Source organism: Carcharodon carcharias, chromosome 13, assembly GCF_017639515.1.
Source record: "Carcharodon carcharias isolate sCarCar2 chromosome 13, sCarCar2.pri, whole genome shotgun sequence".
Taxonomy (NCBI): Eukaryota; Metazoa; Chordata; class Chondrichthyes; order Lamniformes; family Lamnidae; genus Carcharodon; species Carcharodon carcharias.
The window spans coordinates 2,088,836-2,112,088 of NC_054479.1; the positions used below are offsets into that span (position 1 = coordinate 2,088,836).

The following is a 23,253-nucleotide window of genomic DNA, read 5'->3' on the forward strand; positions in this document are numbered from 1 at the left end:
AGGCATGGACTATTTTCTAAATGGGGAGAGAATTCAGAAATCTGGAGTGCAAAGGGACTTGGGAGTCCTAGTCCAGGATTCTCTTAAGGTTAACTTGCAGGTTGAGTCGGTAGTTAGGAAGGCAAATGCAATGTTGGCATTTATTTCAAGAGGACTAGAATATAAAAGCAGGGATGTGCTGCTGAGGCTTTATAAGGCTCTGGTAAGACCACATTTAGAATATTGTGAGCAATTTTGGGCCCCTTATCTCAGGAAGGACCCTGAAAGGGTCCAGAGGAGGTTCACGAGAACGATCCCAGGAATGAAAGGCTTAACATATGAGGAACGTTTGAGGACTCTGGGTCTACACTTGATGGAGTTTAGAAGGATGAGGGGGGATCTGATTGAAACTTACAGAATATTGAAAGGCCTGGATAGAGTGGACGTGGGGAAAATATTTCCCTTAGTAGGAGAGACTAGGACCCGAGGGCACAGCCTCAGAGTAAAGGGAAGACCTTTTAGAAGAGAGATGAAGAGAAACTTCTTTAGCTAGAGTGGTGAATCTATGGAATTCATTGCCACAGAAGGCTGTGGAGACCAGGTTATTGAGTGTATTTAAGACTGAGATAGATAGGTTCTTGATTGGTAAGGGGATCAAAGGTTACGGGGAGAAGGTGGGAGAATGGGGTTGAGAAACTTATCAGCCTTGATTGAATGGTGGAGCAGACTCGATGGGCTGAATGGCCTAATTTCTGCTCCCATGTCTTATGGTCTAAGCTGTTCCCACTCGTAAAAGAATCGAGAACGAGAGGGCACAGGTTTAAAGTGATTTGCAAAAGAAGCAAATGTGACATGTGACATGAGGAAAAACTCTCTCAAACAACGAGTGGTTCGGGTCTAGAATGCACGGCCTGGAAGTATGGCAGAGGCAGGTTTAATTGAGGCATTCAAGAGGATATTGGATGATTATTTGAATAGAAACAATGTGCAGGGGTTTGTGGAAAAGGCAGGGCAATGGCACTAGGTCATAATGCTCATTGGAGAGCTGGTGCAGACATGATGGGCCAAATGGATTCCTTCTGGTGCCATTAAGACTCTGTGATTCAGTGAGTAATCAGATACTGGAGAATTATGCCTGAAACAGGGGTAATATACCCAACAGGAGCCAGTGAGCTTAATTCCACTCCAGGAAGAGGAGGGAGGCCTGGTGTGGTTTAGTATTCAACAGGCATATTGCTGAACCTGTAGGATTATCTTTCTGCTGAAGGGAGGATAAAAGTTTTCACATCACCAATTGCATCGTTCCCTCCGTGACACCCTGGTCCATTCCTGCATCACCCTCTACTCCTCAACCCCCTCCCACAGCACCTTCCCATGCAAATGCAAAAGATGCAACACCTGCCCCTTCACTTCCTCTCTCTTCACCGTCCAAGGTCCCAAACACTCCTTTCAAGTCAAGCAGCTTTTCACTTGCACTTCCCTCAGCTTAGTCTACTACATTCGTTGCTCCCAATGCGGTTTCCTCTACATTCGAGACACCAAACGCAGACTGGGTGACCGCTTTGCAGAACACCTTCGGTCTGTCCTCAAGCATTACCCAGACCTCCCTGTCGCTTGCCATTTCAACATTCCACCCTGCTCTCTTGCCCACATGTCCGTCCTTGGGCTGCTGCATTGTTCCAGTGAAGCTCAACGGATACTGGAGGAACAGCACCTCATCTTCCGACTAGACACCTTACAGCCTTCCGGACTGAAAACTGAGTTCAACAATTTTAGATCTTGAATTCTCTCCTCCATCCCCACTCCCTTTCTGTTTCTTCCCCCTCCTTTTTGTTTTTTTCCAATAATTTATATAGATTTTTCTTTTCCCACCTATTTCCATTATTTTTAAATGTATTTCCACCCATTGTTTATCTCTACCTTTTATGCCCTTTTAATATTATTTCACCCCACCCCCACTACAGCTATCTACCTTGCCTATCCTGCTCTCTACTCTTAATTAGCACATTCCTTTAGATAATATCACCACCCTCAACACCTCATTGCTCTTTTGGTTATCTCCACCTATTACTGACTGCTTGTCCTTACAACATCCCCCACCCCAAAACCAACTTATATTTCACCCCTTTCCTATTTTTACTTAGTTCTGTTGAAGGGTCGTGAGGACTCGAAACGTCAACTGTACTCTTCTCCGCCGATGCTGCCAGACCTGAATTTTTCAGGTATTTCTGTTTTTGTTACAAATTGCATCAATGTTGACATGATCAGAAAGCTCTGACAAAATTTCATGCATATCTCTTTATCAGGACACTGGTGAACTTCACATTCAGAAATGCAAATGAACAAGGAGTTCATAGCACCAGAATGCAGCCTCACGCAAGTGTGTTAGTCACGGAGCCATGAGCAACATTCGTTCAACTATTCAACGCACCCTAAGCCAACAGAAAATAGAAAAAACTTTTCCATTTTTCTCCTTGTCCAGACTTTGAAAAGGCATTTTCAGGCTCCAGGTCAAATTTTATGTTTAAAAATGAAAATTCAAGGAATCAAAAAAATAGAAACAAAAAGCAGTTGAAATACACAGCAGCCCTCTCTTCCACTACCTCCTGCCCCAATTAGGGCATGTGATAGGCCATGCCTGTGTTTCCTGCCCCACCATTCTATCAAGAAGCCCATTGCATTAATTGAAGAAAAACCTGATTTGGGTGTGAAAAGATTTTTCCGAATTTGCACAGCATGTTTGTTGTAATTAGCTCCAGAGTTACAAGTGCAAATTTAAGTTAAAATAAACCTCTGAAGATGGACAAGAAAGCAAGTATTGGAATGCAAAGGACTCAATCCCACAGCAAGAGATGGCTATTCGGCCCATCACATCTGTTCTCCAATCCAATATGGGATTAAGCTACCCAAATGATTGTATTATTCTTCCATTTTATATAAATTTAACCCCACTGACACAGGCAAAGAGAGAATAAAACAAACTAAAATTGCATGATTACATATTCGTGTGTTTTATAGACCCAAAATATGTATTTTATTTACCTAGTTATTTCTCTAAAATGCTGCCAGCGATACTGATTTAGGAAACAGGGGTGATGGTATTTTTGTCATTAATTAGCATTGAAGAGAAATAGTCACTTGGGGGGAAAAGAGTAATCCTGGCCAACATTGTAATATTTTTATTTATATAATAGGACAAAAGTGTTACACCTGAAGAAATACTGGGAGTAGATAAATTTGAATATACCTGCAGAATTTCAGTGCCATTTTAGACCCATTGTGTTTGAATCCACGCATCCAACCACACAAATCTTACCATACAAGTTATATTTTTTATTTATTCATTGTCGTGACTCAGTGGGGACGGTGCGCTGTAACATCAAACCCCACCTGTTCCCTGAGCCACAACAAATGTGAAAAGTCTGACCAAACCACGAGATTGCCCCAATTCTACCTGTTTCATTTAGGTAAACAGAATAAGAGCACCAGGTTTGTAAACTTAATAAGTAAATAACATATTGAACAAATTGTCCTTAACTGGCAGCAAAAGAAAAATATGAATTGCTATCTTCTAATGCTATGACTTAAACTCTAACCACTTCTTAAATCCCTATACACAATGTGGCTGACTCCTTAATGCCTCCTGAACAAGGGCAATTAGAGATAGGCAATAAATGCTGGCCGAGCCAGTGATGTCCACATCCCATGAACAATTAAAAAAACACACAAGACACACAAAACATGGGTTTTAAGGATGGGATAAAAATGTTCAATAGCACCAATCTGGATACAGGATTCGATGGGTTAATTTTGATAGATGTCTTCCAAATTCCTTTCAGTCTTGATGACATGAGGTGGTCTTCCAGCACTTTCAGTATTTAGTTCACTGGTTGAAAACTTGCTTTCCAATATAACAGTGGTTTTCCTCTTTTCCTTTTTACAGGGGTTTCCTCAGAGGGCAGGTTATAGATATCAGAGGAAGAGCGATATTAGATGTTTTCTCTTTGCAGGCCAGAATCTTTCTGCTCCACTGCTTTCACACAAAAACCTGGTCAGGAGCCAATTAAAATGCTGTTGTCAGGCAGCTCCCTTGGTCCAGGACTCCTTTCTGGCACCATCCTGTCTTTCATAGCACACACTGTTCTAGGACTGCAACATTGTATATATGTCTCATTCTGTTCCAGTGGACATATCCTTTAAACTGCAGCCATTGTAATTCTAATCCACTGCCCAACAGAAATTAAAAAGATACGTTCCTTACAATTCATGGGATGTGGGTGTTGCTGGCTAGGTCAGCATTTATTGCCCAAACCCACTTGCCCTTAAGTGGTGGTAAGTTGCCTTCTTGAATCGCTGCAATCCATGTAGTATAGGTACATCCACAGTGCCGTTAGGAAGGGAGCTTCAGATTTTGATCCAGTGACAGTGAAGGAACAGCAATGTAGCTCCAAGTCAGGATGATGAGTGACTTGGAGGGGAACTTTCAGGTGGTGGTGTTCCCATGCATCTGCTGCCCTTGTCCTTCTAGATGATAGTGTTCACAGGTGTTGAAAGAAAGGCAACACACCTGCACTTGAGAATTGTCAGGAACATGAAAATCTTTAATTAAATTTCAATGGCAAGACTCACTTTAGTGACAAAGATTTAGAAGTAAAACAAAAAGCAGCATTGGTCAGTGTCCATAAAGCTGGTGATCCAGTTACAATGTCCTTGCCTGGTCTGCCCCTCTATGCGATTTCAGTACTACTAATTGCCCTGTCAACCTCCGAACTGCAAATGTTGCAAGATGATGGCCCATCAGCACCACAATGAGCCGAGTGAATCCACACACCGCTAACACTGTGAAGCACGTGTGTACAGGTATGGATGGAATGGATCATAACAGGCCACATCCTGATTAGTTGTTGTGCTTAACTTACATCAAATAGCATGGTTCCTTTCGAGGCAGTGAAGCAGTTTCTATGCTGGTCAATCAGGCTATAAACAGACCAGTAACAATCCAAAACAAAAACAGAATTACCTGGAAAAACTCAGCAGGTCTGGCAGCATCGGCGGTGAAGAAAAGAGTTGACGTTTCGAGTCCTCATGACCCTTCGACAGAACTGGAGTTCGAGTCCAGGAAAGAGCTGAAATATAAGCTGGTTTAAGGTGTGTGTGTGGGGGGCGGAGAGATAGAGAAACAAAGAGGTGGAGGGGGGGGTTGTGGTTGTAGGGACAAACAAGCAGTGATAGAAGCAGATCATCAAAAGATGTCAACGACAATAGTACAATAGAACACATAGGTGTTAAAGTTAAAGTTGGTGATATTATCTAAACGAATGTGCTAATTAAGAATGGATGGTAGGGCACTCAAGGTATAGCTCTAGTGGGTTTTTTTTAAAATAATGGAAATAGGTGGGAAAAGGAAAATCTTTATAATTTATTGGAAAAAAAAGAAGGGGGTAACAGAAAGGGGGTGGGGATGGGGGAGGGAGCTCACGACCGAAAGTTGTTGAATTCAATATTCAGTCCGGAAGGCTGTAAAGTCCCTAGTCGGAAGATGAGGTGTTGTTCCTCCAGTTTGCGTTGGGCTTCACTGGAACAATGCAGCAAGCCAAGTAACAATCCATCCTTTCCTATTGTGCAAGATGGCAGATTTGTGCAGCCATTCCATTCTTTTGTACCGAGAACTGGATTACGATTATTCAGCACTGGCTCATTACAGTGGGCTGAAGGAGACCAGTATCTCACTGAAGTATATTCAAACAAAGAGTCTCTAGGAGAGGTGTTGAACACTCCATCTACACACTCAAATCACCAGTAATTAAAAAAACACTCCTGCAATGCAATTAAGTCACAGAGTTTATTTAAATATTCTTCAACATGAAGCTTCTGTATACGAACTTTAAATAGCTGTTTACAACAGACGCACAGGCATATGATGTGAAGCCCTGCTTTAAAATTGATTCCAAGCTAATGCAAATAAATGTTCATACTTCGTATTCTGTAACGTCCAATTGCAGCTTCCAGTTGGAAGTGACACCAAATTCATTATCCAGAATGTGGGGGCTAAAAATGGTTCATTACTTGATAAATGATACCATTTGATCTCTTAAATAGGCAAAAGTAGATTTATGATTCAGAGCACAAAGCAGACCTAGGTTACTAATACTGTACAACAGCTGGACATTCTTGAATAGTTTATATAAAAAACACAACCTGCCTCATGACTGCAAGCTCCGAAAGCACACTAGTGTACAAAATATACAAAAGCATTAAGATATAAAAGTTTTAAAGATGCCAGATCACCTCCTCAGCAGTGCTCGTAGAATCCAGTTGTCTCTTTTGGCGATCTTGATTAAGTGCTGCATCACAAATCAGAGCAAGCAACAAACCAAATACTTTAAATAGTTATGCTCTTTTAAAACTTTGAAATTTGGCTCACTGTTTCAGCCAGGGATGTGCAGCAATTGATGCTTTGCTTCTGTCTCCATAATCATAAAGCAGCTCCTCGCCCTTTGCAATGTCCCGAGAGGCAACAAGTATAAGGTGAGGCTTCCCATCAACGTTATGTAACTTAGTTTGACAGTTCCCGTTCTTGCTGTGATTGATCAGGCGACCGAGACGTGTGGTTTCCTTCGTTGCATCCACACTAAAAAAAAAAAATTTAAACTAATAATATTTAGAAAAAAAATCCTCAAAAGGTTACAAACAGCAGGATACCAGGGCACAACAGTTACATAGAATATCTAGCACAGAAACAGGCTATTCAGCCCAAGTGGTTTATGCACAAACCTCCTCACACCCTATACATTTTGCGCTATCAGGATATTCTTTTCCTGTTTTCTTCCTTATGCATTTGTCTAGGTTCCCCCTGAATGCATCCATACCTTGGCTAACTCCATATGGTAGCAAGATCCACATTTTAACCCACTATCTGGGTAAAGCAAGTAAGCTATTCAAATGAATGAATTCTGGACAAAAATCTGAATACTGCAAGATTCCCAGCAATTTGAGCTGTAGTCTCAAGGTAACTCCTCGATAGAGATGAAAGAAGGTTAAAGTGGCATTGCTCCTGCTCCTATTTCTTATATTTAAAAGAAACTACACGTTCTACATCTTAAATAAAGAGAGCTAAGAAAATTAGTGTTCTGATAAAAGTCTCCATTGATCACTCTCAAGCGGAAATACTTTGTGAACCATACTTCACACAGCACTGAAACCCAGTGAAAGCTGGGAATATAAAATCTGCCAATAAAACTATTGCATGTATAGAGAGAGCCCTTTCCATCTTCATTGCCAGAGAGTGTGGATTCATCTTAAGAAACACACTGCTTCTGGAAGAGAAGATCAGATAAACCTTCGTTCATGCTTCTTTTGAAACAGATGATGTTGTGAAAAATATTTTAACAACTCCACTAGTTGTTCACACAGCAGGATTAAGGTTTTCCAGTCAGCTATTTGCAGTTCTGATCCAGCCTGAGTTCAATGATGACCAGCTGTGTCTGAGAGAATTATGCTGTACTTTTAAAAATTCATTCATGGGATGTGGACGTCACTGGCTAGGCTAGCATTTATTGCCCATCCGTTATTCGGAGGGCTTTTAGGCCAGATCAGGTAAGGACAGCAGATTTCCTTCCCTAAAGGACATCATAAAAACCCAAGATAAAAGCAAAATACTGCAGATGCTGGAAATCTGAAACAAAAACAGAAAATGCTGGAAAAACTCAGGAGGTCTAACAGCATCTGTAGAGAAAAAAAACAATTAACGTTTCAAGTCTGTACGATTCTTCTTCAGAGCTCTGAAGAGGAGTTATACAGACTTGAAATGTTAGCTTTTTTTTTCTTCTCCACAGTTGCTGTTAGACCTGCTGAATTTTTCTAGCATTTTCTGTTTTTGTATCATAAAAGCCCACCTGGTTCACTAATCGGCAATGGTTTCGTGGTCACCATCAGATTTTTACTGATTCAAATTTCACCATCTGCCATGGAGATATTCAAATCCAGGTCCCCAGAACATTGCCCTAGGTCTCTGGAATACTAGTCCAGTGACAATACAACTATGCCACCACCTCCCCCCTAGGTGCCAGCTCACATGATACACCTGTAATCCTGTCACTACTCCACATTGTACATGCATTCACTCCATTGTATAGAGCACACTCATTAAAGTGCCTTTGCATTTCTGATCATTGAAAGTGAAGCTTAAAACAATAGAAGCAAACAAAGCTAGATATTGTGGATGCTGGAAATCAGAAATAAATGGAAAATGCTGGAGACATGCAGCAGGTGATGCACTATAGCAGTTTGCCAAGCCTCCTCTGACAGCACCTTCCAAACATACAACTGCACCCACCTAGAATGACAATGGCACCAGGTGCTTGGGAACACCATCACCTGAAAGTTCCCCTCCAAGTCTCACACCATCCTGACTTGAAACTATAGCACCGTTCCTTCACTGTCACTGGGTCAAAATCCTGGAACTCCCTTCCTAACAGCACTCTGGGTGTACCAACACCACATGGACTGCAGCGGTTCAAGGAGGCTCACCACCACCTTCAAAGGTAATTAAGAATGGGCAACGAGTGTTGGCCTTGCCAGTGATACTCATTCTGTGAACAAATATAAAAATGTCCTTGATCTGAAACATGAACTGTTTCTCTTGTAACAGAGGCTGACTGACCTACTGAGTTCCTAGTATTTTCTGCTTTACTGAAAGCAATAGAACTAATTGTCTTTAAAATCTACTTCTGTCCATGTAATGGAGGATAAAATATTGTTAGTCATAGTCAAGGCCAAAGTTGGGATGTGGGGTCAGCAATGATGTGCTGCAATGTTCAAAGTTTAAAATGTTCATAATATACTAGCTGATCTCCTGTGGTACTACATACAGGGAGGAATGGGAATTTTAACTTTTACTGCCTTGTCCTACAATCGCCCAATAATAAAGTTTAAAATAACAGCGACAACAAGTTTGAGGACAGAACAAATACATAAAGTGAACAGCGCAGGCAGGAGGGAGTGATTACAGTGAGGAAAGTTTAAATAGGCAAACTCGATTAAGGGACAGCAGAATTTAGAATGGCAAAATTAACAGGAAGTGCATGCAGATTCAAGGGCCTGGATTTTTGGTCCTGAGTCAGGTAGCTGGAGTTAGGAAATTTCCCAAGCTCGCTGCACCCACCTTGGGAAATAAGTGTCCTAAATGGATGCAATGGAGTTGGGCCCACTGCCCCAGGACGCAGATCAGAGGCAGTCACTGAGACTGCTGAGGTGGGCTATTTAGGAGGCCAACCTCTTTTCTCTAGCACTTGGTCTTGGTTGTTTTCTTAAAAATTAGGACCCTTATAGCCCCTATGCCAGCTTAGTGCCAACTCATGCCCCCTGCACTCACCTTTGCCCTTACACCCTCAATGACATCTCACCCAGTACCCACCAAAGACCTTAGGAGCCATGCTGAGATGAAATAAAATAAAGTTCTAAACATTTATTACAGGCTTCACTATATATAAAAATCCCTCCCATTTACAAAAGCCCATTTAATACGTTTAGATCCTAAGTACTTTATAAAACAAACACTTGTATTCATAGTCCCACAAAGAGACAAACTATGAATTTACAACCCCACCCCCACTGTGGTAATGGCAGGTTTGGGGGAGGCGATGGCATAGTGCTGGCCATGGCATAATCCAGAAACCCAGAGTTATGCTGGGTTCAAATGCCACCACGGTAGATGGTGGAATTTGAATTCAATGAAAAAAAATTCCAGAATTAAAAGTCTGATGATGACCATGAAACCACAGTCAACTGTTGTAAAAACCCATCTGGTTCACTAAAGTCCTTCAGAGAAGGAAAACTGCTGTCCTTACCTGGTCTACATGTGACTCCAGACCCACAGCAATGTGCTTGACTCTTAACTTCCCTCCGAAATGTATGAGCAAGCCACTCAGTTGCATCAAACCGCTACGAAATCTCAAGAAAGGAATGAAACTGGAGGGACCACCCATCACACCCATCATCGACCTAGGCGTTGGAAAGGACAATGGCAATCTCAGCCCTGTCGACCATGCAAAGTCCTCCTTACTAACATCTGGGGGGCTAGTGCCAAAATTGGGATAGCTGTCTCACAGACTACTCAAGCAACAGCCTGACAGTCATCCTCATGGAATCATACCTTACAGATAATATTCCAGACACCACCATCACCATCCCTGGTTGTGTCTTATCTCACCAGCAGGACAGACCCAGCACAGTGGTATACAGTCGGGAGGAAGTTGCCCTGGGAGTCCTCAACTCCAGACCCCATGAAGTCTCATGGTATCAGGTCAAACATGGGCAAGATAACCTCCTGCTGATCACCACGTACCACACTCCCACAGCTGATGAATCAGTGCTCCTCCGTGTTGAACATACTTGGAGGAAGCAATGAGGGTGGCAAGAACACATAAGGTACTCTACTGGGGGACTTCAACGTTCATCACCAGCAGTAGCTCAGTAGCTGCTAGGCTGGGTCTGTAGCAGGGGTGAGGGTACAACATACTTGACCTCAACCTCTCCAACCTGCCTGCCTCAGATGCATCGCTCCAAGAGTCTCGGTAGGAGTGACCATTGCAGAGTTGTTGTGGAGACGAAGTCCTGCCTTCAAATTGAGCATACCCTCCATCGTGTTGTGTGGCACCACCACCGTGCTAAATAGGATAGATTCTGAACAGATCCAGCAACTCAAGACTGGGCATCCATGAGGTGCTGTGGGCCATCAGCAGCAACAGAATTGTACTCAACCACAATCTGTAACCTCATGGCCCAGCATATCCCCCACTCTACCATTACCATCAAACTAGGGGATCAACCCTGGTTCAATGAAGACTGCAGAAGGGCATACCAGGAGCAGCACCAGGCATACCTAAAAATAAGGTGTCAACCTGGTGAAGCTACAACACAGGACTACTTGCGTGCCAAATAGCATAAGCAGCAAGTGATAGACAAAGCTAAGCGATCCCACAACCAACAGATTAGATCTAAGCTCTGCAGTCCTGCCATATCCAGTCATGACTGGTGAACAATTAAACAACTCAGTAGAGGAGGTAACTCCACAAATATACCCATCCTCATAATGGGGGAGCACAGCACATCAGGGCAAAAGATAAAGCTGAAGCATTTGCTATAATCTTCAACCAGAAATGCCGAGTGGATGATCCATCTTGGCCTTCTCTGGAGCTCCCCAGCATCACAGATATCATCACTTTAGCCAATTTGATGCACTCCGCAAGACATCAATAAACAGCTAAAGACACTGGATACTGCAAAGGCTATGGGCCCTGACAATATTCCGGCAATAGTACTGAAGATTTGTGCTCCAAAACTTGCCACACCCCTAGCCAAGCTGTTCCAGTACAGCTACAACACTGGCATCTACCAGGCAATGTGGAAAATTGCCCAGGTATACCTTGTACACAAAAAGCAGGACAAATCCAACCAGGCCAATTTCTGCCCTGTCAATCTACTCTCGATTATCAAAAAGTAATGGAAGGGGCCATCAAAAGTGCTCTATTAAACGGCACATGCTAAGCAACTCACTGACACCCAGTTTGGGTTTCCGCCAGGGCCACTCAGCTCCTGACCTCATTATAATCTTGGTTCAAACATGGACAAAAGAGCTGAACTCCCGAGGTGAGTTGAGTGACTGCCCTTACATCAAGGCCACATTTGACCGGAGTGTGGCATCAAAGAGCACTAGCAAAACTGGAGTCAATGGGAATGGGGGGAAAACTCCCCACTGGTTGGAGTCATACCTAGCACAAAGGAAGATGGTTATGGTTGTTGGAGGTCAGTCATCTCAGTTCCAGGACATCACTGCAGGAGTTCCTCAGGGTTGCGTCCTCAGTCCAACCATCTTCAGCTGCTTCATCAATGACCTACCTTCCATCATACGGTCAGAAGTGGGGATGTTCGCTGATGATTGCACAACGTTCAGCACCATTCACGATACCTCAGATACTGATGCAGTCCATATCCAAATGCAACAAGACCCAGACAACATCCAGGCTTGGGCTGACAAATAACATATGTGGCACACAAGTGCCAAGCAATGACCATCTCCAACAAGAGAGAGAATTTAACCATCACCCCTTGACATTCAATGGCATTACCATCACTGAATCCCCCATTATCACTATCCTGGGGGTTACCATCGACCAGAAACTGAACTGGTGGCTACAAGAGCAGGTCAGAGGCTAGGAATCTTGTGGCAAGTAACTCACCTCCTGACTCCTCAAAGCCTGTCCACCATCTACAAGGCACAAGTAAGGAGTGTGGTGGAATACTCCCCACTTGCCTGGATGAGTGCAGCTCCCACAACACTCAATAAGCTTGGCACCATCCAGGACAAAGCAGCCTGCTTGATTGGCACCACATCCACAAACATTCGCTCCCTCCACCACCAACACACAATAGCAGTGTACACCAGCTACAAGATGCACTGCAGGAATTCACCAAGCCTCCTCCAACAGCACATCTGAAACCCACGACCACTACCCTCTAGAAGGACAACAGCAGCAGAAAGATGGGAACTCTCACCATCCTGACTTGGAAATATATCACCGTTCCTTCCTTGTCGCTGTGTCAAAATCCTGGAACTCCCTTCCCAACACCACATGGACTGCAGCAGTTAAAGGAGGCAGCTCATCACCATCCTCTCAAGGGCAACTAGGGATGGGCAATAAATGCTGGCCCAGCCAGCAAAGCCCACATCCCATGAATGAATAAAAACATTGTTGAAAGCAGCCAAGCATCAATAATGCTATAATGATAGCAACTTAGGGTTATGTCACCAGCTATTGAAATTGCAGAAGTTTTTTCCCCCCCAACTCCCAGACACAGGCTGTCAGTTTTTTTAAAAAAGGGTTGACCCTTTAAATCAATTGATAACTTGTAAGTTCTATAGACCTTAGCTGCCTTTCAGAGCATTTACAATCTCTCTAAAGGTTTGTAACTCCCCTTACTGCAGGACGAGGCCCTCGCTCCAGTGAAAACGGGGTCTGTTTGAACTCAGTGCCGAGTTCTGGGTTACCCACATGTAGGAGTCACATCCCGCCCACCCACCCCATTGCCCCTCCCACCTGTGGCGAAAATAGAACCTGGTGGAAATGGGGCAGGACTTTGGCACCAGGGTCTTGCCTGCCATTCTGGATGGTCCCCAAAGTCTCCACTACTCTCATGAAAATCCAGGTCAAAATTATTATATAACTAGTCAATACTGATGGTGAATTCAGCAAGTGTAGCCTAACAGAAGGGAAGGAGAACAGGAGGAGGACTCACCAGTAATTTTTACTGAGGTATTGAAAGTAGTACATGTAGCAGCCAGTGGAAGGATCTTGTGCGTACTTCGCCTCTCGACTCTTTGCATCTGTAAATTCAATGAGGTCTCCATTGTATTCCACCACAAACTCTCCACGTTGAAAAGGTTTTGTGGCCATCACACCACGACCTTTTCCATCAATTATACCAACCTGTGAGAATGAAGGCAACAGTTAGAAGAGGGCTTGTCCAAGAGTCACTGACTAGCCACAGGTGAGACGATGGACAATGTTTCAGCCTCAAGCACTAATACAGGAAAAACATGATACAGGTAAATGGGGAGGGGGAAATCAGACGTACATTGGCCATCTCCTAAGCCATAGGTGTCCTAGAATGCCAATTAGTGCCAGCTTAATGCAGGCCCAAATCCACTATGCACTGGACCACTGGTCAAGTTACTTTCACAACATAACCTTACAGTTCACACATGGCAACATCCTACCAGCCTGGGCTGGCTTTGAAGTCATGACTTTGGCAAACCCACTGAACCATCCAGACCTCCAGGCAAGTCAACTTTTCATGTCACACTTTCCATATTTCAATGTTACCTTCATTCCTTCTTCCTTCCCATTGCGAATCAGATCATCGATTATTTTCTTTTCTTCTGACTATTGGGAGAATAAAAAACAGATCCAGTCGATGGGTCTTTGGAATTTCCAGTGTCAGTCTGTGCATTGTACAGTAATGGTTTCAAGTCAACCACCCATCCCAGCAGCACCAGGCAGTATGGAGAGTGACTCATGTGACTTTAAATTAAGACCAAGGGTTGTTAATAAATATTTACCTTCAGCTGCCCTTCACACTTCCTGTAACTTCTGCGAACAGGATAATAATCAGTGACCTTACGATTCTGTCCTGTTGAGTTTTTCACACTGATGGAGACGGGATAAAAGAGAACAAAACAGTCAGAAGCAGCACAGAATTTGCAGAATGAAAGCCAGAAAGATTCACCTCCATTCATCTCCTAAATGACTGAACGGGAGTTACTTCCCTATCCCAGCACATGGCTCAGCTGAGGCAAACACACCAGCAATAAGATCCCACCCAGGTACTTCAAACGTTTGGGCAATACCTTTTGTGGAAATTGCCTCCTCCCTCCCCACAGCTTATACAATTGCTCAATTAGAAAACAAGCGCACCTCAGGGGATGATGCCGTTGCTGCTGTACCAACATAATCAAGTCAAGGGGCGGGGAGGGTGAAGGTGTTGGAACTCCAAACCCTCGCTCTGTTCAGTTCACATGACCTGGAGCACAGAGGCTCCTGTGTGTCCCTAAACGAAGTGCTGCCAAGGTTGCAACATTTATTCTTGACCAGCCGTCCGAAAGAGCACAGCCAGTGGTCTGGAGGCAAGGCGTTGCCTGCTGCCCAGAGCCATCTGATCTAAAATAAATATTAGGGATTTGACAGAAATACAAAATTACACAGCATAGGAGGCCTTCACCCTATCATGCATATGCTGCTGGCCCTTTGATAAAGCTGTCCAGTAATCCCAATTCCCTGCTTGTTCCCCACAGCCTTGCAAATTATTCCTATATTTTTTTTAAAAAAAGCATTTATACTATTCTCTTTTTGACGTTACTATTGAATCTGCAACCACCACGCTTCCAGGCAGCGCACTGCAGATCACAATTTGCTGAGTAAAAAAAAAACCTCTCCCCACCTCCCATGATCTTAAATCCATATCCTGTGATTATCATCACTGGAAACAGTTCCTCATTCCCTATATCCTGTGATTATCATCACTGGAAACAGTTCCTCATTCCCTATATCCTGTGATTATCATCACTGGAAACAGTTCCTCATTCCCTATATCCTGTGATTATCATCACTGGAAACAGTTCCTCATTCCCTATATCCTGTGATTATCATCACTGGAAACAGTTCCTCATTCCCTATATCCTGTGATTATCATCACTGGAAACAGTTCCTCATTCCCTATATCCTGTGATTATCATCACTGGAAACAGTTCCTCATTCCCTATATCCTGTGATTATCATCACTGGAAACAGTTCCTCATTCCCTATATCCTGTGATTATCATCACTGGAAACAGTTCCTCATTCCCTATATCCTGTGATTATCATCACTGGAAACAGTTTCTCATTCCCTATATCCTGTGATTATCATCACTGGAAACAGTTTCTCATTCCCTATGCTATTGAAACTAGAGGCAATAGCCTTTGCTATAGGGGGAAAAGCTCAAATGCAGGTGATTAACAAAGTCATTATGAAGTGTTTAACTTACCCTGTGCGTTTTGGAGACTTCCCTTTACCTTTCCGCTGAACAGGTTTTGCATTTGTTTTAGTGCCATTCTTGCCCACAGAAAGCTGAGCAGTAGGCTCATCCTTTATAGCAGTCTCACAGCCAGTGGGTGTGACAGTTGCTGCAGTCTCTGCTCCTTCCTCAATAGCCGCATTTCTTTCACTGTTCAACTCCTTACTGGACTTAGTGGAACTGTCAGCATCAAACACACAACCGTTTTGTTCATCTGCAGGTATAACAGATTTGAAAATTATAAGCCTAAATTATTAAAAATAAAGAATTAACTCAAAAAAGCCATTCTGCTCACACAGTAACCAGCCTTATGTTTCTGTCTCCATGAAACGAAGATGTCCAAATCTCTCATCAAGACCAGCAATAAAATGGGAAATAAAAAGACAATCAACAATAACTAAAAAGGAAATTGGATAAATACTTGAAAAAGTAAAATCTTGCAGGACTATGGGTTAAGAACCAGATGTGGAACTAGTTGAATAGCTCTTCCATGGAGCCAGCACAGGCATGGTATGCTGAGTGGTCTTCCCAGTTGCATGATTTGATATAATTAATATATCTTGAAATAGAATAATCCTGATTTGTGGCTTCAACATGTTGGAAATGGAACCACACTAGTCTCAATTGTTATTCAAAGGCTAACTTGAGCCCCTCCTCCAGAACAGATTGCGGCATGAATCACTGCTCCACTTGCTTCTACATCATTGACTAATGGAGTCTGGTTGGAATAAATAATTCCATGCCTAGCTGGGCAGTTAATCAGCTGGAAATCTGACCAACAAACCTCTCAAATCTCACATTTGCATTAAGGAACACAGTTGGACATTTGAGTGAAGTGCTTTATAAGGCTGAGGACTGCATGATGCATACTGCTGTTTGGCACTACTGCAGAGCTGTTCCACTTCCTTGAGGCACAATGTTACAGCATAACAGGAGACAAAGCCAACCCAACTCCGAGGGTTAAAAAAAAATCCATTAACTGAGCTCTTTAAAATGATAAAAGGAATACTGTATAATGAGGGCAGGGTCCAAAACAAGGGGCAGAAATGTAAAATTGGAGCAAGGCTGTTCAGGGGTGATTTCAGAAAGCATTTCTTCACATAAAGTGAGGGGATGGGGGCTGCTGGGCATGATTAAAATTTTCAATATGTTAATAGTGAAGATTGTTAGGTAAAGGTATCAAGTGATTAAGGATCACAAGTAAACCAACTCAGAGGATACAGGTCAGCGATGATCTAATTCATTGACAGATCAGGCTGGAGGGCTGAATGGCCTCCTCCTGTTCCTGTGTTTCTCTTTGGTTTGACAAGTGCCAGACTGAATTTAAAAATGCTGCTGAGCTCTTTGTTCTTAAAAGCACTGCTAAAATGTAATTGGAATAGATTTATTTAAATGGGTAGAACTTAGGCACTGGGTGTTTGAATTTTAACTGGAGCTTCCTGCTATACAAGAGGATTGCAGTTTAAGCCATGCAGCATGCACATAGTAGGCCTTACTTGAAGCTGTGCTCAGCAACCAGACTCAGGCCACTATTAATGCACCATTACAGCATAGCATGTAGCAGGCAAAAATGTAAGCCATTCAACTCAAAATAAACCAGCAAATAATTACATTTGCATTTTGTTAACACCTCGCACCGACACAAATATTCTGGCCTTAAGGATTATCTGGATCCCGATGTACAATGCATTTCTGTAATTATATAGCATATGTACAATCTTACCCTACGAAGCAACACTGTGTTTAACGTCCTGCACCAACCATTATAACGATACACTAAGCAAAAATAGAAGCCTACTGAAACTGAAACTGTTTGCTTTCTTAACAGAAGTGCTCCTGAAACATCTGCAGCTGTTAACCTCGCATACCTCCTTCCTCTTTCTGCATTTCACGTTTGACAGTACATTTCACTTGGAACTTCATTTGTTTATTTGAAGCAGAGTTTTCATCTTGTAATGGGGCACGAGGAGTAGGGGTTTTTGCAGAGCTCAAACGATGATGAACCTTTGATTTTACATGCACATTCTCCTGGTGAAACATATACATTGTTTAGGAAGAAAGGGAAGGAACTTGTTTGTACAGCATATTTTGTGTTCACAAGTTGTTCCAAAGCGTTTCACAGCTAATGAATTACTCGTGGAATGTTTTAATGTAGACAAACAGAATAGAATTTTGTAAATAGTAATAAGATAAATGCCCAGTTAGGTCAAAATGACCATCTCAATCAATTAGATATTACTTATAACATTAGACACAGTCAGCAACAACTGGCACTGCTGCATGTAAACAACTGGTTACTGGAGTAGAACAAAGTTAACACATTGTACAGTTAGCTAGGTCTTCCCACTTTAAAAACATCAACATCTTAGAGTATTTAATTTAAGTGAGCATTTATAATTTTTGAAGCCCAGAATGAAGCAGAAAGTTCTGCACCATGAACTATCAGTAGAAAAAAACTTCTCAAGGCACATCACAGATATCCAATCAGACAGAAGTCAACAGCACAACGCTTAACAACAATGTCATTTCAACATAAAACATTGATGTTTGCTATTGCTTCTCAAGCATAAAGGTAAAAAAGGGGACGAGTATAAAGCTACAATTAAATTTCAGGTTTCAAGTAACACCTACAAACTCTGAATGACCACCATGGACCATTAACCTAGCTGAGTGTTTATAGTAACTACTCTATCATCAACACTAAAGTGCGATACTAAAGATTTTCCCTGTGGTCAGTGGAATTGGAGTTAATCTCAGTGGAAAGCCAGTTGCAGGATTATGGATATTGGAGCTTCTGTGCAGAGTGCAATACAAGGGATGACGTTACAAAGGAGGGATCTGTACCGTTGGGACGGTCTCCATCTGAACCAATCTGGGATCAATGTTCTAGCGAAAAGGGTAAATAAGGTGGGCAACAGGACTTTAAACTAGAAAGTTGGGGGGGAGGGAAGGTAAAACTCCAAGAAGTATGACTATTGGGAAACAAAGCAGCAGGTTAGCGTAAGGGGGGGGTGGATTCAACTTCATGGAAAATTATGAAAAAACTGAAAAGAAAGGAGAGTTCAGGAGAGGCTATTAAAGTCTCCAGAACACAAAATAGAAGAGTGTCTGGAAAGGGCTAGGAATCTAACTTCAAGCACATCAGATAAAAAGACGACAATGAGAAAGGGGACGGGAAATACAGGACTGAAGGTGTTGTATCTGAATGGACGCAGTATACGAAATAAGGTAAATGAGCTTGTGGCGCAGACTGAAATTGGCAGGTATGATGTGGTGGGCATCACGGAGACATGGCTGCAAGGGGATCAGGACTGGGAGCTAAATATTCAAGGATATACATCCTATCGAAAAGATAGGCAGGTTGGCAGAGGGGGTGGGGTTGCTTTGTTAGTAAGAAATGAAATTAAATCGATAGCAAGAAATGACATAGGGTCAGATGATGCAGAATCTGTGTGGGTAGAGTTGAGGAACTGCAAAAGGTCAAAAAAACATAATGGGAGTTATGTACACACCTCCGAACAGTAGTCAGGATGTGGGGCACAAGATACACCAGGAGATAGAAAAGGAGTGTAAAAAAGGGGTTACAGTGATCATGGGGGATTTCAATATGCAGGTAGACTGGGAAAATCAGGTTGGTAGTGGATCCCAAGAAAAGGAATTTGTGCAATGTCTACGAGATGGCTTTTTGGAGCAGCTTGTGGTGGGGCCCACTAGGGAACAGGCAATTCTAGATTTAGTGATGTGTAATGAGGCGGATTTGATAGGGGAGCTTAAGGTAAAGGAACCCTTAGGAGGAAGTGACCATATTATGATAGAATTTACCCTGCAATTTGAGAGGAAAAAGCTGGAATCAGATGTAATGGTATTACAGTTGAATAAAGGCAACTACAGAGGCATGAGGGAGGAGCTGGCCAGAATTTACTGGGAGATGAGCCTAGCAGGAAAGACAGTGGAACAACAATGGCAGGAGTTTCTGGGAGTAATTTGGGAGACACAGCAAAAATTCATCCCTAGGAAGAAGAAGCATACTAAAGGGAGGATGAGGCAACCATGGTTGACAAGGGGAGTCAGGGACAGCATAAAAGCTAAAGAGAAAGCATACAATGTGGCGAAGAGCAGTGGGAAACCAGGGGATTGGGAAGCCTACAAAAACCAACAGAGGACAAGTAAAAAAGAAAAAAGGAGGGAGAAGATTAAATATGAGGGTAAACTAGCCAGTAATATAAAAGAAGATTGCAAGAGTTTTTTTTAGATATATAAAAGGGTAAGAGAGGCAAAAGTGGACATTGGGCCACTGGAAAATGATGCTGGAGAAGTAGTAGTGGGGAACAAAAATAGCGGAGGAACTGGATAGGTACTTTGCGTCAGTCTTCACGGTGGAAGACACGAGTAACATCCCCAAAGTTCAAGAGAGTCGGGGGCAGAGGTGAGTATGGTGGCCAATACCAAGGAGAAGGTGCTAGGAAAACTGAAAGGTTTGAAGGTGGATAAATCACCTGGTCCAGATGGATTACACTCCAGAGTTCTGAAAGAGATAGCTGAAGAGATAGTGGAGGCGTTAGTGGTGATCTTTCAGGAATCACTGGAGTCAGGGAGGATCCCGGAGGACTGGAAAATCACTAATGTAACCCCCCTGTTTAAGAAGGGAGTGAGGCAAAAGATGGGAAATTACAGGCCGATTAGCCTGACCTCAATCGTTGGTAAGATTTTAAGAGTCCATTATTAAGGATGAGATTTCAGAATACTTGGAAGTGCATGGTAAAATAGAGCAAAGTCAGCATGGTTTCATCAAGGGGAGGTCATGCCTGACAAATCTGTTAGAATTCTTTGAGGAGGTAGCATGTAGGTTAGACAACGGAGAACCAATGGATGTTATCTAATTGGACTACCAGAAGGCCTTTGACAAGGTGCCGCACAGGAGGCTGCTCAGTAAGATAAGAGCCCATGGTGTTAGAGGCAAGGTACTAGCATGGATAGAAGATTGGCTGTCTGGCAGGAGGCAGAGAATGGGGATAAGGGGGCCCTTCTCATGATGGCGGCCGGTGACTAGTGGAGTTCAACAGGGGTCAGTGTTGGGACCACAACTTTTCACTTTATACATTAATGATCTAGATGAAGGAACTGAGAGCATCCTGGCTAAGTTTGCAGATGATACAAAAATAGGTGGAGGGACAGGTAGTATTGAGGAAGCGGGGAGGCTGCAGAAGGATTTGGACAGGTTAGGAGAATGGGCAAAGAAGTGGCAGATGGAATACAACGTGGGGAATTGTGAGGTCATGCACTTTGGTAGGAAGAATAGAGGCATAGACTATTTTCTAAATGGGGAGAGAATTCAGAAATCTGGAGTGCAAAGGGACTTGGGAGTCCTAGTCCAGGATTCTCTTAAGGTTAACTTGCAGATTGAGTCGGTTGTTAGGAAGGCAAATGCAATGTTGGCATTTATTTCAAGAGGACTAGAATATAAAAGCAGGGATGTGCTGCTGAGGCTTTATAAGGCTCTGGTAAGACCACATTTAGAATATTGTGAGCAATTTTGGGGCCCTTATCTCAGGAAGGACCCTGGAGAGGGCCCAGAGGAGGTTCACGAGAACGATCCCAGGAATGAAAGGCTTAACATATGAGGAACGTTTGAGGACTCTGGGTCTATATTTGATGGAGTTTAGAAGGATGAGGGGGGATCTGATTGAAACTTACAGAATATTGAAAGGCCTGGATAGAGTGGACGGGGGTGGGGGAAGATGTTTCCATTAGTAGGAGAGACTAGGACCAAAGGGCACAGCCTGAGAGTAAAGGGAAGACCTTTTAAGACAGAGATGAGGAGAAACTTCTTTAGCCAGAGAGTGGTGAATCTATGGAATTCAATGCCACAGAAGGCTGTGGAGGCCAGGTCATTGAGTGTATTTAAGACCGAGATAGATAGGTTCTTGATTGGTAAGGGGTTCAAAGGTTACGGGGAGAAGGCGGGACAGACGCGATGGGCCGAATGGCCTAATTTCTGCTCCTATGTCTTATGGTCACCACCCTATTGAGCTAAAACACCTGCATGTAAAGCATCTCAAATATATCCTAACTTCACAACTGGAAAGCTATCAATTTATCAGTTCAAATTTCAGAATTTCTTTAATTAAAAATATGGTCTTTGTAAACTGTACAAATGCCAATCATCAAACCAAAAATTGACTACAATAATTTATCAAAATACAAGTACGTTACTTGCACCAGGAAATAAGTAAAAGCATCAGTCATTAGATGAATTTAAAGCCACGTGTACCCATTTATATTTACTGCAGCTGCTTATTGCTGCAGCTTTTAAGGATCTTCACAATTTCATTCATAAATAGTCAGTGGAAAAAGATTAAAAATGTAACTAGTTTTATAACATGAGTCCCCAGAATAATTAAGCAGTTTTTCTGGGGGGGGTGGTGGGGGAGTTAAACCTCACATTCTGCAGTTTATCCATGAAAATCACTTATTTGGGACATCGCTCAAACTCAGGGGCTGAGAGAGGTGGAGGTGGAGACGGAGACTGAGGAGCTGTGACGAAGAGCACAGCACACTGATAGAGAGGGGTCCCTCGAGAGAAGGAGCTAGAGCACCAAGAGGGCAAGTTCATCCCACGCCCAGGGCATTTCCCCAGACACCAATGAAGGAGCCGCAGCCTGGCAGTGGCTCAGCTGCAGTGCCACACAGGCAGTGGTACCGGAATGTGCTCACCCCTCTCCTCGGGGGGCAACCACCTACCCCCATCGGGGGGCAACCAGCCCCATGCCCTCCCCTCCTCCTCGGGGGGCAACCACCCCCCTGCCCTCCCCTCCTCCTCGGGGGGCAACCACAGCTGGGCAGAGCTGGGCAATCAATGCCAACCTCACCCACAGACAACAATGATGTTTTTTGGGCTTAAATGATGGAGGCAAATATCTAGAGAATTAAATCTACGTTTTGCTAAAATTAATTTTACGAAGTCAACTCAGTTGTCTCAAAGGTGGTTATATTTATTACGCTTCTAACGCTGGTTGTTTTACTTATGGTTTATTAATTGACCCCTAAAAACGTTTTAAACATAAGATGCAAGTTTAGAAGACAAATGTCAACGTGTAAACCCACCCCCCCCACCCACCCACACACCCCCCCCGACCTCCCCCACACCCCCCCCACACACCCACACACCCACCATCCCCACCCCACACACCCACACACCCACCATCCCCACCCCACACACCCACCATCCCCCCCCCACCCACCCACACACCCACTATCCCCACCCCACACACCCACACACCCACCCCCCCCCACCCACACACACACCCACCCCCCCCCACCCACACACACACCCACCCCCCCCCACCCACACACACACCCACCCCCCCCCACCCACACACACACCCACCCCCCCCCACCCACACACACACCCACCCCCCCCCACCCACACACACACCCACCCCCCCCCACCCACACACACACCCACCCCCCCCCACCCACACACACACCCACCCCCCCCCACCCACACACACACGCCCCCCCCCCCCCCCCACAACCACACACCCCCCCCCCCCCCACACCCACACACACCCACCCCCCCCCCACCCACACACACACACACCCCCCCACCCACCCACACACACACACACCCCCCCACCCACCCACACACACACCCACCCCCCC

The 23,253-nt window shown here is 43.8% G+C and overlaps 1 protein-coding gene across 1 annotated transcript in view; it reads right to left on the bottom strand.

The window, feature by feature from the left end:
• Nucleotides 1-5,807: 5,807 nt before the first annotated feature.
• Nucleotides 5,808-23,253, bottom strand: part of kmt5aa (lysine methyltransferase 5Aa) — a 40,751-nt gene continuing 23,305 nt past the window's right edge. Inside the window, exons 3-8 of the mRNA XM_041202791.1 lie at nt 17,460-17,619; nt 15,562-15,805; nt 14,099-14,186; nt 13,863-13,922; nt 13,276-13,466; nt 5,808-6,610 (exon numbers count right to left, since the gene is read on the bottom strand). Of these exons, the coding sequence (XP_041058725.1) occupies nt 6,400-6,610; nt 13,276-13,466; nt 13,863-13,922; nt 14,099-14,186; nt 15,562-15,805; nt 17,460-17,619 (954 nt within the window). The 3' untranslated portion in view covers nt 5,808-6,399. The remainder of the gene's footprint in view (nt 6,611-13,275; nt 13,467-13,862; nt 13,923-14,098; nt 14,187-15,561; nt 15,806-17,459; nt 17,620-23,253) is intronic.